The following is a 16753-nucleotide window of genomic DNA, read 5'->3' on the forward strand; positions in this document are numbered from 1 at the left end:
TGACTCGAAACTTGAAGTGCGGCTGTCACAATTAAACCCTGACAACGGCGTTTATTCGCTCCAATGCAGTTGTGGGAAATGACGCCAAGAGTTGGTTACCCTGACAAATTCCTCTCGGATGAATACATCGATGAAAAATACAAAGGCGTAAGTTGAAATTGTTTTTCTTTGGATCTGCGCCATCAGTCCTTTTTATTGGTTACTAGAGCGTCGTGTAACAAGTTTCCCTATTAAATAAAAGTAGAAACTATAGGTTTTATGCAATAAAATTTGCTGGAAAGAGCGCTCACGGGCGGGTGAATTTAATTTGAAAGTTCAAGTGAAATGCCGAGTGACTTGAAAGAATGTGGACGGAAATAAAACCGCACATAGCACAACGTGCAAGCTATACTATCTTTCGAGAACAATGCATCCAAGCAAATTCACATATAAAATGTTAGATATACTTGGCATGAAAATCTGCATTAAGTACTATGCAAAAGTTCTACTTTTGATCTACGAAGCAACTACACAATGTCTCAAACTGCTCATCAATTAAGGTAGTTATAGTGTTAAGGTAGCTAAGATACCTACCTTAAATTAAGGTAGCTAAGGTAGCTATGCTCACTCGGGAATGTGGTATACGAACACGACAAATTATGTGATACTTTTATTAACATATAGCAGCACCGAATTGTGTATATAATTTGCTGCTGGTATTAAAACTTCGTCGCTTGTTCGTAAATAATATAACCAAAGTCAAAGAACAAATCAGGAACTTAAAAAGATCATTAAACGAGCATCAGGGTACGTGCACAGCATAAAGAAAGACTACACACGTACATACATATTTTAACGATCTGGATGAACAGTGATAAGGAGGTTGATTGATTGTAGGGTTTAACGCGCCGACGCAACGCAGGCAATGAAGAGCGCCGTAGTGGAGGGCTCCGGATTAATTTTGACCACCTGGGGATCTACAACGTGCGCCAAAATCTTGTACACACCGGCGTTTTTGCTTTTCGCCTCCATCAGAAAAGCGGCCGCCGCGGGCGGGAATCGAACCCGCGTCCTCGTGCTCACCAAGTGATGAGGAGGTTTCGCTCCTGTGTTCGCAAAATTAATTATCGATGCTTGATTTCATCGCCCGTTCTCCTTTCCCCACCCCGGAGCCAGAATTGCGCCAATCAGGAAACGCCTCGTACAGTAGTAACTGACTGATATGCATGCGTACTGAAAGGATACCCGCAGCCTGCCTCAGGGTCACGTATTGGTGTACTTTAGTGATGCTGTTCGCCTTAGGTCAATGATGGTTTGACCACGAAAGCTGGCCTTACAGCGGCTGGCGACATACCTGGTATTCCTTTTCTCATTCGTTAATTCGGCCACTCGTTTCCAATTTTTCGTGACCCTGCAGCCGCAAAGCGAGGCTGCTGCGCGGTTTGTTACTGTTTCGCCCCGGTCCATAAAGCGGTAGTATACATATTTCAATGCAGTTAAAACTAGAAAAATATACGATCGCTCACAACGCAAATAATTTACAGTTAAGCTAAATCACAGTTAAGCTAAATCTCCTGATCACATTCCTATCGGACGAACTAATTCATGTCGCACTGGTTAAAGAAGCATCGTGTACTGATCAGAAAAGTTTTACAAATCCATGAAAATGTTCCTAACGGCCTACTTTGCTTCTTTTAGAAATATGAGCCCATCTTTACTGAAATAAAAAAAAGTATGCATGCTGCCTTATCCAGTTTTCTGTAGACGGCGCAAGTAGTCTGCCACGCAGAAGTTTCATTTTTTATTTCAGTACAGAAGTGACATATCTAAACTAAACAAACTAGGCCAAACCAAACCCCACAAACAAGCAAGCAAGCAAACAGACAGACAGACAGACAGACAGACAGACAGACAGACAGACAGACAGACAGACAGACAGACAGACAGACAGACAGTGCACGATGGTTTTTGAGTCCGTGGGTCCGTAAGTAGTAAGTTCCATAGAAATGTTAACAGGTGAATCTCCCTTAGATGGTACAGCGTGTTGTCGGGCTAGTTGGTATTGCATTTTTAAGGGTGTAAAAAGTGCGCGCGAGAGACAGGACAATAAGAAAGGGACAGTACGGGTTGGGCAGGATGGACGTTTGACAGGATGGCCCTTGAAATTTTTCTATTTATTTTGTAACGTGGCGGCACGACAGATGACACGAACTATGGCGAAGAGTGATGAATGGTCTATTTACAGCACTTACAAGATGGCGATCACATAGTCAGTGCAGGGAACGGCAGCCCCTTCTTCGTCGTCGTCGTCGCTGGTCCTTTGTAATGGCGCTGAGGGGTATTGCCCCCCTCTATGCCCCGCTACATTACCCCCCGGTCGAGGGCGACCGTCCCGGTCGATGCTGCGGCGAGGTCAGCATGAGGATGCAGATGACCAATGCGAGAAAATACGAGAAAGGACCGCTTGCCGCCACGGATGAAGGTGATGGTTTGGTAAACACCGGACCGTAGCTGCGATGTTCGCAAGGCAAGGACGAACCGCTCAGGGGTTGTCACCAAATCGGGCCGCAGGGCTGGGGACACCTCGTCGTCGTCTGGCCACATGTCCTCAGGTCTTGGCGGCTCTGGATCGGCTGGTCACGGGCTGTGGACACGGGGTGGGGGTTGTCATCGAGTGCTAATAGCGGCGGGGCTGGGGCTGTCGGACGCGGTTTAGGCCCCCTCGATGGTTGTGTCGATGCCGATGAGGAGCGAAGCTGGGGCCGGTACGGGGATGGACCCGCACGCTCCACCAAATGTAACGTGGCGGCACGACAGATGACACCAACTATGGCGAAGAGTGTTTAATGGTCTATTGACAGCCTTTACAAGATGGCGATCACATAGGAAGGGCCAGGAACGCCAGCCCCTTCGTCGTCGCCGTCGCTGATCCTTTGTAATGGCGCTGAGTGGTATTGCCCACCGCTATGCCCCATTACAATTTATTTATTTATTTATTTATTTATTTATTTATTTATTTATTTATTTATTTATTTATTTATTTATTTATTTATTTATTTATTTATTTATTTATTTATTTATTTATTTATTTATTTATTTATTTATTACAACATTCTCGAAGTTAGCGGCGGTAGTGACGGCAGGGGTTCCAGTTATTCTTCGTTCACCGTGAAAACTGATCAGAATGAACTTTGGTGTGACAAGCCGGAACTTCAACCTGGAAACGATTATCTGTGCGCAATACTATGTATATTGGCGGGTGGATTAGTTCAGTCCTGAAGGTCTTTTCGTCGCCGTAAATCCTGTGGAAAAGAGATAAGCGAAAGTATTTACGACGTGTCCCTATAGGTTAGGCAATCCAAGGGTAAGTTTCATCGACGGAACATTTGCATGGCGAGATTAATTGCAAAGAATGAAACGAGCAGCTCTATTTTGGGAAAATCCAAGAGTACTTTTCAGTTTTACGGAAAAAATGTAAAGCAAGCATGCATATTTGAGTTGAAAACTTACTAAGGATGTACAGAAGCAACTCGAAAGCTGCACTTGCCGATGAAAAATTACGCCATAGGAATCCAAGCATGCGGTTGGCATTACTGTAAGTGTAGCTTATATCTCTGTTTCAGGTAAGGTTATGCCAGTGCAACTTTTTACCCTAATTTCCGCCGTAACGTGTGTACGTTTATTGGAACAAACAAACAAACAAACAAACAAACAAACAAACAAACAAACAAACAAACAAACAAACAAACAAACAAACAAACAAACAAACAAACAAACAAGCAAGCAAGCAAACAGACAAACAGACAAACAGACAAACAGACAGACAGACAGGCAAACAAACAAAGCAAACAAACAAACAGACGTAAATACCAATATACTTGTACGAGGAAACACTTTGTATTATCGCTATTGTTAACGTTGTACGTAAGAAAAACGGCATTTTTAGCAGCACGAGAAATACTTATTTTTGAGCTTCATTTGTGGTTTAAAGCCCCATGACGTTTCTATGCGAATATCTATTTGAATAGCATCGCAGTCAGCAGGATTAGAAATAGCGTGATATGAAAAAGTCATCGGCGAATAGCACAATTGACTTTTCATTGGGCCGGGGAGATCGGTAATATATCTTAACAATATTAATGGTACTAAGACTGATCACTGAAGCACACCTTAAGTTACACAAGCAGTGGAAGAGAAACCTTCGTTAGCATGAACTGTGAACGGTTGAACAAAACAAAAAAACGCCCTTCGTCTTAGTGACAAAAAAAAACTGAGAGCATGTTGCTTATTCAGTGTAGCTAATTATTTACCTATCGTGCCAGCTTTACTCACTGTTATCTCCTTGTGCTATTCCAGGTTGGACAGATTGATGATAATGAAATATTCGTCGAAATAGTCCAGAAGTTTCAGGAACACGCATACCACCAGATGCTGTCTATGCTTCGAAAGCCTATCGATGACAATGACGAGTGAGCTTCTTGGAATCGAGTGCTTTATTCTATGAAACACGTTCCGGTTTCTTGCGATAATCTGCAGATGTCTCCTTTTAGATGCGGAGCATCATATAGCGGTGGCCTGTCCCGCGTCGGTGTCGGCGTCATCGGTGTCCGCACTCACACTGCGCATGTCCAACTCTCTTCCTTCCCTCTCTCCAACAGCTGTGCGTTACTCTCTCCGCGCGCTCTCTCTCTCTCTACCAGCTGCGTGCGCTTCACGTGCGTTCGCTTCTACTCACACCGCGCATGCTCGGCGCTTGCGCATCTCTCCTCCCCTAGTCTCCTCTCCTTCAAGTGTGAATATAAGCAGCGGTAGTGCACTGCGCACGTCAGTGCAGCGCTTGCTTCGGTTGACGTCAGTTGACTCTGCTTGACTCCGTTGACTTCAGATGCAGTGTGATGGAAGCAACAGCCCCGTCTGCGAGTGGGCTACTAGCGTCAGCACAAACGCACACAGCAACATTACTTCCAATCAATTCAAAGCTGCAAAGCGAAGGGCACGCGACGCTGAACATAAATGTTTGAAGCGAGCGGCAGACCCTAACTACGACAACGAGAAGCCGCTTCGAAACGACAACGTCGAGCAGCAGTGCCTGAACTTCGAGTACGTGAAGCAGCGTTGGTTCGTGAACGTCGAGCGGCGGATGCTGAACAACCACAACGTGAAGCAGCGGCGGTTCGTGAACGTCCAGCAGCGGAACCTGAACTACGACAACGAGAAGCCGCTTCGAAACGACAACGTCGAGCAGCAGTACCTGAGCGAGCAGCAGTACTCGCTCCGCATCACCTCATGGTTCCCCTCGGGAAGATGGTGTAATTTGCTTCCAAACAGCACTTAAAAAATAGTTTCCAGGGGTGTCTTCAAGCGCTTTCCATACACTGGCCAAAGTTTTATGGAACAAAAATATCAGACAAAATTTAATAAAATTATTTTGTAGGAAAGTACCCCTGAAATATGTTATAGAGTACTTAGAGAATAAGCGATTACAAGAGAAAAATTTGAGCCAGGCATGTCTTGCGGAGAACTAAGAACAAATAGATTACCCAAGTAACAGCATCGTAGAAAGGGGTCTGGAAGTATAGAAGTCTATAGGAGGTCGATAGGAGATGCCTCTGTCCTGCAGTGGACATAGGTATGCTTCTGACGATGACTATTGTACGTCCTTCACAAAAATCTGAAAGGAGGTGCACGCAGTCACAAAGTGTGTCAGCAATTATCGCAGCCTGTCGAACCCCTTCGGCTGGAAGGATGATGTAATTGAGCGATAGCAAGCTCTCTTCTACCTAAATTTGTATTTATTTCAAGCAATTACTTGCTCCCAACCCATGAAACATGTTCGTTTTCTTCTTCCTTCAGATGGAGCGAACCTGCAGCAGAAGACGTGAATGCATACTACACCGCGAAGACGAACGAAATATGTAAGCTGGCTTCTAAAAAATTGCCTGGCGATTACAACACTCTCCAATACGATATTTGGTCGCAGCAGCAGTGCGCTGAGGCAGCTCTCACTCGTGGGTTCTCTCGACGGCAGCGATAATGAACTTCTGCGTCGGCGACGTGAAGTGCGTCTCAGGAAGGGACCGCGAACTCAAGGGAACGCACATCATAGTCACGCGCACGCCCCCTCACGTTTCCGCCAAGTGCCGCGCCGTCGAGCGCCTCGTGCGGGCACAGCATACTGCCCCCTTCCCTCCCCCACCGCACTTCCATAGAGCCCTTGCTCGCGCCGCCATGGCGAACCGGCCTCCCCTCCCAATTTCACAACACTCTCTTCCTTTGCTTTCTTTCATCGTTCGCTTTTTCTTTCACTCGTCGGTTCAGCCATCGTTCGCTCGGTGACGGCAACGGCAAGGCGACTCCGCCCACGAACGGGTCACAACGGGCTGCACTCTACAACACCATAGCACATTACAAACGTGCGTCTTATCTCCAGAGTCGTGAGTCTGGACAGAAACTCGTTGTTTGTCTAAATGTTTAGGGCATTTATCAAAAAATAACGTCCTGGTTCTTTTTCCAGGAATTAAACCCTACATGCTTACATCTACGTAGTTGGCTCCAGTAAAAAGCAATTCATGTTTGTTGCTCGGCTATAGCATTTTGCGGCGATTTTAGACCCGTGAGGGATAAAGACACCCCTTTAAAACTTTGTACCTTTAACAAGGTATGGTAAATGTGGTTTGCTGAGAAACCTAGAATAGCAATTGAAATTAGTTGCAGCCACAGAGTTGACAAGGACATGCAGGCCATTTTTTTCTAGCGCCCCTATATTGTGAAGCAAGAAAAAATCTTGACCGCGTATCTGCTCCTTTTGTTGCGAATGTCGACAAAAGACGATAGTCTTAATCGACTTTTGCCGAGTAAATGCCTCCCTTCGCTTAACCGCTCACCTCTCATGTTGTTCCCCTTGCGTCGCGCTCCTCCCAAGGTAAAGACACCAAAGGTTTGCGTAAATCATTTTAAATTTACCGCGTTCCACTGCTCCAAACCGGGTGTCTCGATGCCAACGCTGCCGTACGGCAGAGCGCGTGAATCGCTACGCCCTATTTCAGCGTTTATAGAACCGCCTTGCCCTAATCTACGTGCGTTTCAAGCAGAACGTGGAACCTATCTAGGGGAACCTTTCGTAACTGTTGCCGGTTGATTTCTTAAAATGGCGCCAGAAGCTACAGTGGCGCGGGTAACAGCAGGCACATTGATGAAGTACTTAAATTCGCAAAAACCAAGCATGTATGATTTCTTATAAAGAAACGCTGCAAATATCACTTCTGTATTAATTTGTTTTCTTATATTTGCGTAATGTCTTGTTCTTCTTCAACAATGTTCACAAGCATGAGCATTACACCGGACTTAGACGGATAGATTTAGGTGTGACTATATAAGACTTGCGCCGGCCTTGTTTTACTTTGGCCGGGTGGCTGAATCGAGTCACAGAAAGACAGACGGACAGACAGTCAGACAGACAGACATACAGACAGAAAGACCAAAATTTCTGGGTTTAAGTAGCCCAAGAAAGACCATCGTCTTTAAAATCTTTCATCTGCGCTGGAATCACCGAATGTCAAGAATGCAGGGTATTGGTGAACGGTTTTAGAATGGACTTTTATGTCTATTTAGGTGTACATGCTACGGTCAAAAAGAATAAGGCAAGATTTTGTTTTGTGGTCCACCTTACGTAGCATACTCGGTGCCTTTCGCGCGTAGCGGCTGCCGCGTTATGAGCATGATATAATCCGTAGCATTCTTTGGCGAGTGCTCTCACAGCCGGGACCGTGTAACAGCGTGCATTTCCACAAAGATGCAGATAATGCCGAAGTTCCGCCTCTAATCGTTGTAATAGCGTAAATGGAGGTAACAGGCCGCACGAAATTTTGAAAAAATAAAGAACAAGAAATTTATAAAAAAATTATGGAAAAGGGCAAAACGTGGTACGCACTGAATTTCCACAAAAAATGCAGATTTTGCGAAAGTTCAACCCGTAATCGTTATAATAGCGTAAATGGAGATAAGTATGGCTGAACGAAATTTTTACAGACTAATAAACTAATAAACAAGAAAATATAAGGAAAACGGAAAACCGTAAACCGTACAACGCCCTGCATTTCCACCGTAGTGCCGTTTTTTGCGGTAGTTCCACCTGTAGTCGTTATATCAGCGTAAATAGAGATAATTTCTCGCACAATATTTTTAGACATTGAAGAGATGAGAAAAGTATTTAAAAAGTACGGAAAATTGCGGACCGTGTAAGGCCCTGCACTTCCACAATAATGGAGATTTCGGACAAGTTCTAAATGTAGTCGTTATAATAGCGGAAATGGAGATACTTAGTCGAACGAATATTGGGAAAGTTACAAGGCAGGAAAAACATAAAAAATTACGGCAAAATGTCGAACCGTGTAGTGCCCTACATTTCCACAGCAATGCAGGTTTCGCGAAAGTTCCACCTGTAATCGTTATAATAGCGTTAATGGAGGTAACTGGTTTGGCAGAATTTAGAAAAAAAACAAAAAAAAGTGGCTGTAAAGAACTCACACTCAACACAAGCGGCATAAGAACCCTACGCATCAGATGACAATTCTCCGAATTTCTGCTGAATTTTTCACGATATTCGCATATCATACTTGTGCGTTGTTAACGCAAATACGTCTCTAAGAAGTAATAAAAATAAACCTTACACCGATGCAGCACAGACCACCGTTATTATCTGCGCATCCATTTAGATCAGCAGGTGACATTCATATCATTTACCCATGCTACGTAGCTTTATTTTCGACAGTCACCTTTATTTTGACGCCGTTCGTGCTTTTTTTCACGAGAATGCAACAGAACTACTTCCTTATATACTTTCTGCGTCTCCAAGGTGCGAATAATTCCTCCATACGTCTTTTTACAGCAATATTTCCTTCGTGGCCGACTTAATTCTTCAATAATAAGCATGCCTAAACGTTTTCTATCTGGTCCCCACGATTGTTACCATTTATGACATCGCTACGGCGAATTCCCCAATTCCATCCCCACCGACCTGATATCCCAAAGGGTAGGGGAAGATGGTTCATATAAAGTCTTTTCACTGCACTGTGAACGTTCGCATAGCACGATATGCAGAGTTGAAGGAGTGGCGAGGACACTCTGATACGACAATCATCCGGGTATCCAGAAGGAGCCGTTCAGTAGCCACAAAGGGTGTGTTTGGGGGGACATCTGGAGAGTGGGCGAACGATCCGCCATCATAGTACTTTATAGAGGCCTGTTTTGAGACCGAGTTCTAAAATGTGTTGTAAAATTTGGGGGTTGTTTCTGACATGTTGGACATGTTCTTCAGAAGTCGTCGGGCGTGCTTGCGTTGTAAGGAACTGGTCGCGGCCAGTTGATTAGGCTGAACATGCCCAGATGGAGTGGAAAAAGTTCGGAGTGTTGTTCATTTTTTGCGTTCTTTCAGTCTTCTACACAGATAAATGCATACCGTTTTATACCAAAAATCTAGAAAAGACCATGCGAGGCCCTCGAAATACCACCACAGCCCTAAAGAAAACATATACATAAAATAAATAAATAATATATACTACACTCGCAAGCTTTCTGTAGAAACCATAAAAGGGACGGATGAAATGCAAATCATCGCTATCCACAGTGCATACAGGGGCTTTGGTGGGAATAATATTTGTTGTTTTCCTCTTAGATCTCCCTGGGGGAATACTGCAAGGCCTTTTCTTTCAAGAAGGCCTTCCATCGTAAGTTCCAGACTCTTATTCACAAGAAATTCTGGCAGTATAGTGAACAGTTTTTTAGATATTTTATCAGCCCGTTGGTGTAGTCTACTCAGTTCTTTGGCAAACGTGATTTGTTATGCGGTTCGTAAAATCAGTTCAAGGCATATGCACTCGAAACAAAATTATTTCTAGAGCGCATGCATGTTGCCCAGTGAAAAAACAAAAAAAACCTAGGCTTCGGGCCGGTGACGTGTACGCGAAAATATTTACAAGTACGTTAACATGTCAAGAAAATTTCAAAGCTACAAGTAGAAGAAATTCTCACCTTTGAACTATCGTCGCGACTTTTTTAATGTTAATTCTTACCGGGTATACTATGGGGTGCTTACTGCAAACTGTTTTCCTTCCCGTATTGTGTTACCATGTCATTCCTAATGGCGGTAAAGGTAGCTTGTGATCTTGTTTAAAGGAGCCATGAAGAAAAAATACAAGTTTGGTTTATTAGAAAGACTGCTCAGTCCCGATAACAGTGATACAAATATCATCGCAATCTTCGAACAAATAACGGAGATATGAAATAAAATGTGTGAAGCAGTCGCCACCCCCTAGCCAATTTCCCGCATCTTTTCTATGACGTCACGGAACCTTGTTTGTGCAATTGGCGGCCGCCTAACTGAGCTGTCGCGACGACACATGACTGGACGTCTGTAATGGGGCCTCTAGTTCCATTTGACCGCATCACTTGAATGGTAACGTGCAGTTAACACACTGACAATTTTGTTTTATTGTTGGCCCGTATGACATCATTCTTGCTCATAACACGTCACTGTGGCGCAAAATTTGAATTTTTTTAAATACTTCTTGCTTTTTTTTTCGTTAAAAACATCTTTTGTGGCTGTAATGGAGCTGAGTGAGATACTGAATCCTAGTTGTTTCAAATTAAACAAAATTGTATTTTCTCTTCATGGCTCCTTTAAAGAGGGAGCTCCAAAATATAAAGGGTGTTCTTGGCATTTGTTCCAGATATATAAATCTAGGAGCTATCGGCTCCATTATTGGTCACGAAATGTCGCATGGGTACGATGACCAGGGTAAGTGTGACGTGCCTGCTAGTTTGATGCGACGTTTTTTTTCTGGTCGCTGCAATCAGGCGATGAAATATATTAACTATTTTCATTCCGTATATTGTGCCAGCATCAGCCTTTGAAGCGTTGCACAAGCACTGCGATAAGGTACCTATTTCTGCCCAGTATCTGCGGGTGTCTGTATGTTGAAAAGAAATGAAACAAAAGCTGGCAGGCATTTCATGATAGTAAGTACGAAGCCAAGAAGTACACTTTCAAGTACCCTTGGAAGGAGGAGATATTCATGTCTGGTGATATTAACGGGGGTATAATGAGAAATTGGTAACAGGATGCTGAATAGTAAATTTATTATAGCTAGATATTTTCGTGGAAATGTTTCTAAAATTTCACGACATAAGTGTGTGTTCATATTAAATGTGCATCTGTGTAAATATTTCACCACTGCAAACCAAACCCATGATCTACTGAATCAAAAAAAGAGGTCATACCGCTTGGCTAAGTTCTCCTACTCTTAGTTCTTCAGTGCCCGTTCGAGGTTATACGTCCATATGTGCGTAAGACAAATAACACTTCAAAGAAAGAACTGATGACATTCCGCCAGTGACAATCTTAAAACTAGGCCGCATTGTTCGCTGGGCGTTAAACGCACCATGGATCCATCGCAACGCAGTTGGTCATAGCGCAGAAGCGGTACCCGGCCTTATCAATCGGCGCTTTGACATAGAAGGTCTTTGTAATTTCGAGGGGGTTTCAGTTACTAGTATTTGATTCACTTGAAAAATACAGGGAGTTTGCCTTGCTGAACATATCAAGTGTTGACTGTAAAAATCATTCGGGCCTAACCTGTTGCTTACGACGTGTGTTTGAATTCTACACTCCGAAGGGAGGTTTTACGATGAACGTGGACGCCTAGTGGACTGGTGGGGCGGCGATACCGAAGAGGAGTTCAACGACAAAAAAGAGTGTTTTATTGAGCAGTACGGAAAAATTGTGGACCCAGACACTAACAAATCTGTAAGACACCACCGGAACGGCGCTTTCGTTTATGGAGAAATGTGCTTCTCTGCACGTAACGTCGTTTTCAATTGCTTCTTGCAGATTAATGGCGAGAACACTGTAGGCGAAAATATCGCTGACAATGGAGGAGTTCGCCTGGCTTTTGCGGTAGGTCAATATAAGTGCCTTATAGCTTTAGAATCTTTTTTCGTACAAAGGAAGTATTTCTTTGATGAGACAGGCAAGTGTGACACCCCAAATGACTCGGAGGAAGACGGTAAATTCGGAGAAATAGATTGGGCCATATGATATAAGGGCCGTTTGATGTTTCGGTAAATTTATTTAAGATGGCCGCACAATTAGTCTTTTGGATGGCGTCATGGCAGGCAAGCACAACTGTTTCATCTAGCTCAGACGCGCTTGTTTGAGAAGTCTATTACTGACGCATCTGGTCCCCTGATAAACGTGGCGGCGGCCTATAATGTGAACACTTTCCACGAGAGGGGAAAAAAGTTCAGTTCTGTGCAGGTATAAACTGTATTTCAAGAAAAACGGTCTTTCTTGGGCGGCATGAACCCGAACATTTTGGGCTGTATGTATGTGTATGTATGTGTGCGTGTGTGTTGCGTGTGTGCGTGTGTGCATGTGTGAGTGCGTGAGTGTATGTATGCATGTAGGCATGTATGCATGCCTACATGCATGTATGCATGCATGTATGCATGCATGTATGCATGCATGCATGCATGCATGCATGCATGTCTACATGCATGTATGCATGCATGCATGCATGCATGTATGTATGTATGTATGTATGCATGCATGCATGCATGCATGCATGCATGTATGTATGTATGTATGTATGTATGTATGTATGTATGTATGTATGTATGTATGTATGTATGTATGTATGTATGTATGTATGTATGTATGTATGTACGTACGTACGTACGTACGTATGTATGTATGTATGTATGTATGTATGTATGTATGTATGTATGTGCAGTCTAGTCCACTTATAACAAATGCTAAAACGGCAAGACTGGGCGAGTTGGTACATGTTCATAATAACAGCGCTACCGACACGGACAGAAAGAAGAGGGCACAAACACGGCGCTGACTAACAAATGAGTTTTATGGCTTAGGGCAGTGGTTTTATACACACATGGGCAAAAACAACAAAAAGGAAAAAAGAGAAGGAAACACTAAATTAACACGTGACCATATGAGAGCGTGAGCGTGGCATCGTGCTGACTTTACGTATATTCACAAGTTAATCTACTTACGGGGCAGGAAGTACGATCAACACAAAACACAAGTCCATTTTGTAATCAGTTTGGAAACAAGACAAAGATTACCAGGGTGGGCTTACTGCGCTAGAAATCTACACTCTTTTTCTGCGAGGGCGATAGATGGGGTGCCTATGCATTTATCACCTAACTTGTTAATTTCTGTGGCCTCTAAGATTTCTCGCACGATTTGGCTGCCATGCTCGCCTATCACTACGCTCTGGTCAAAAAGGGGCTGGCATTTGCTAACGCAATCACGGCAATGCTGGACGAGGTGACCACTGAACGTTTTTGAAACATTGTTATGTTGTTCCCTCAGCCTATCATTCAGGCATCGGCCAGTTTGGCCGACGTATTTCTTGCTGCACGAGAGAGGCACAGCATAAACAACTTTTTCTGCGCAGGCAACAAACTGCTTGTGATGCTTCGCAGTGCACTTGTTACACATAGTGAGACGAGAGTTAACTTTACGACACATTTGCGACAGTTTCAGGGGAGCTGAAAATACAACGGGCAAAATGCACAAACATGGTTGCCCATTTCGTGTTATCGTTTCTGAAAAAGGGTCGTGGTTACATAACGTGTCTTCATTTCTACAGAAAAAACTGAAATTGCTGCCAATTCGGGATCCTTTCTTCGTACGCAACTCCGAAGGAGTAATTAGCTTTCTTCAGGATAACAAGGACAGGGGGTACAAGGCATGCTCTTTTGATGTAAAGGACCTCTATTACTCGCTTCCGCACAGTGACGTTCTTGCTTGCGTTGAAGAGTGTATTGATGAGCATAGCAATGTGGCATTTCAGAACGACACAGGCATGTCTGTTCAGGGTTTCCTGGAGCTGCTCACAGTGTACCTGACATCTTCCTACGCTAGCTGGGAAGGCGGCACGTATTTGCAAAAAAACGGGGTCTGTATTGGCTCCTGTATCGCGCCGATCTTGAGTGATTTGTTTTTGGCCAGTCGTGACAGAGTCCTTGAAGGTCACCTACTTGGTTCTAGCGTGGCAAAAGTGTTTCGTTTTGTAGACGATTATTTTGTGTTCGAAACTGATGCTGCAAGTTTCCCGTCCGTGCTGACTCAGGTCAGGGGCACTTTCGATGCTTGTATGTCGCCACTGGTTCTGACCCAGGAAGAGCCATCAAATGGCTCCATCAAATTTCTGGATTTGAAACTCCGGCTGCTAGACCGCCACGTATGCTGGCAGTACGACCCGCGTGGCAACAAGCCGCTCCTTCCTTATGCGTCGGCTCACACGAAACGCGTGAAAAGAGCAATTGTCAAGACTTGTCTTGGCAACGCGCTAAGGAAATCCTGCCCCCATGCCATCCAGAGCAGTGTTGAGGCACAAACACAGCGCCTATTGGCCGCGGGCTACCCAACGTGTGTGCAGGCAGCCGTAGCGGAGTCCATTTTGAATGAACTAAAGAAGAAAGATAAGGAGCAGGAACAGCCTCAGTCCAGCTCCCAAAAGAAAGAACCCATTGCAGTGGTGCCGTACATCTATCGAATTGCTCATGGCCTGAAAAAAGTAGGAAAAGGCGGAAATGTGAAAGTTGTATTTTCAGCTCCCCTGAAACTGTCGCAAATGTGTCGTAAAGTTAACTCTCGTCTCACTATGTGTAACAAGTGCACTACGAAGCATCACAAGCAGTTTGTTGCCTGCGCAGAAAAAGTTGTTTATTCTGTGCCTCTCTCGTGCAGCAAGAAATACGTCGGCCAAACTGGCCGATGCCTGAATGATAGGCTGAGGGAACACCATAACAATGTTTCAAAAACGTTCAGTGGTCACCTCGCCCAGCATTGCCGTGATTGCGTTAGCAAATGCCAGCCCCTTTTTGACCAGAGCGTAGTGATAGGCGAGCATGGCAGCCAAATCGTGCGAGAAATCTTAGAGGCCACAGAAATTAACAAGTTAGGTGATAAATGCATAAGCACCCCATCTATCGCCCTCACAGAAAAAGAGTGTAGATTTCTAGCGCAGTAAGCCCAACCTGGTAATCTTCGTCTTATTTCCAAACTGATTACAAAATGGACTTGTGTTTTGTGTTGATCGTACTTCTTGCCCCGTAAGTAGATTAACTTGTGAATATACGTAAAGTCAGCATGATGCCACGCTCACGCTCTCATATGGTCACGTGTTAATTTAGTGTTTCCTTCTCTTTTTTCCTTTTTGTTGTTTTTGCCCATGTGTGTATAAAAACCACTGGCCTAAGCAATAAAACTCAGTTGTTAGTCAGCGCCGTGTTTGTGCCCTCTTCTTTCTGTCTGTGTCGGTAGCGGTGTTATTATGAATAACAAATGCAAGTGCCAAAGAAATCCCATCGTTATAACCGATAATTGTTATAAGCGGGTTGCGAAATAAAAAAAACGGAACCGAGCTCAAAACATTTTATTCGCATGCCAGCAAGGTTGTACTACTACTAATTTGCGGGAAAGAAGCCACAGAAAGTCACCTTTGTTTGACGCGTGTGAAGCTAGCGCAAATCTTTCCCAAGAGCATCTATAGGTGCTTAACTTAGCTGAGGTAAATGTCCTTGGCGGAAACAAAGTCCCCGAGAGACTCTGTCCCGCATTGGGCTTCCTACGAAGACACTACCCGAGTAGGCTGCGCAACCGCGTCATTTGAGTCGTCACTGTGGCACTTTTGGTGAACAATATAACCGGATTCAATCGTTATATCCGATATTGTGGGACTGGAGCATTGTAATAAGCGGTTTATTTCAATATAGAAAGAATACAAACATTGACGGCGCCATAGCTCTTCATCGTTATATCCTATATATTGTTATAAACGGCATCGTTATAAGTGGATTCGACTGTATGTATGTATGTATGTATGTATGTATGTATGTATGTATGTATGTATGTATGTATGTATGTATGTATGTATGTATGTATGTATGTATGTATGTATGTACGTACGTACGTACGTACGTACGTACGTATGTATGTATGTATGTATGAATGCATGCACGTATGTATTCCTCTATGTCCGCCCCTCGATTGAGCCCTCCATCCAAAAGTTAAAAGAATTCTTGAACCAAAACTAGCCGAGCCAAAACTAGCCAAACGAGGCAAACGAGCCAAAACGAGCTAAAACCTTTCCAAATCCCACCAATCTAAAAACATACTTCATACTTGTCAAATTGTTGATTTAAATTTTGAGTGTACAAAATTATTCAAAAAAATTTTTACCCAAAAATACAAAAAGATCCCACGCGAACGTGGACCTCGAGGCTGTGTCCCAAGTTCGACAGTAAACATATCTCCAGTAGACTGCGCAAGCAGTGGAACTCTGGAAAATTGAATTGACTTTAGCGAATCTCCCCCGTGTTTATCGTTGGAGGATCAAAATGGAGGGGAAGAGCACGACAGACGGGTGAAAGAGAGGACAGGCATTTTCGTGGAAGATGCAGAAGAAGACTTTCGTCTTTCGATGTTTGCAGCGAGTCAAGTAAATGTTACGAAGAGAAGCTGCCACACGAAAGTTACGCACGGCGATTTTGAGATCATTCCGTTTGTTGCTGTGGGGCCCGACCTAGCAGTGCGTTTCTTGTTGCGTAAAAACTGTGTGCTGACGCATTGAATTCACTCGAGAAAGTAGCCTAAAATATGGATAGATTAGGTTTGAAAAATTGGCGGGCGAGAAGTGAATTCAAGAAGCCCAGGGTAGGATGATTTAGAGGCCTACTGGAGATGCCT

At 43.9% G+C, this 16753-nt stretch overlaps 1 protein-coding gene across 1 annotated transcript in view; it reads left to right on the forward strand.

The window, feature by feature from the left end:
- The window catches only part of LOC144161749 (neprilysin-1-like), a 69142-nt gene that overhangs the window by 49941 nt on the left and 2448 nt on the right, over nt 1–16753 (forward strand). The window contains exons 10-16 of the mRNA XM_077692353.1: nt 70–147; nt 4336–4448; nt 5833–5894; nt 9653–9704; nt 10707–10774; nt 11652–11782; nt 11867–11932. Coding sequence (XP_077548479.1) covers nt 70–147; nt 4336–4448; nt 5833–5894; nt 9653–9704; nt 10707–10774; nt 11652–11782; nt 11867–11932 — 570 coding nt within the window. The remainder of the gene's footprint in view (nt 1–69; nt 148–4335; nt 4449–5832; nt 5895–9652; nt 9705–10706; nt 10775–11651; nt 11783–11866; nt 11933–16753) is intronic.

This window comes from Haemaphysalis longicornis, unplaced genomic scaffold (genome assembly GCF_048455015.1).
Source record: "Haemaphysalis longicornis isolate Haplotype H1 unplaced genomic scaffold, Haemaphysalis longicornis Haplotype H1 scaffold_12, whole genome shotgun sequence".
Classification (NCBI taxonomy): Eukaryota; Metazoa; Arthropoda; class Arachnida; order Ixodida; family Ixodidae; genus Haemaphysalis; species Haemaphysalis longicornis.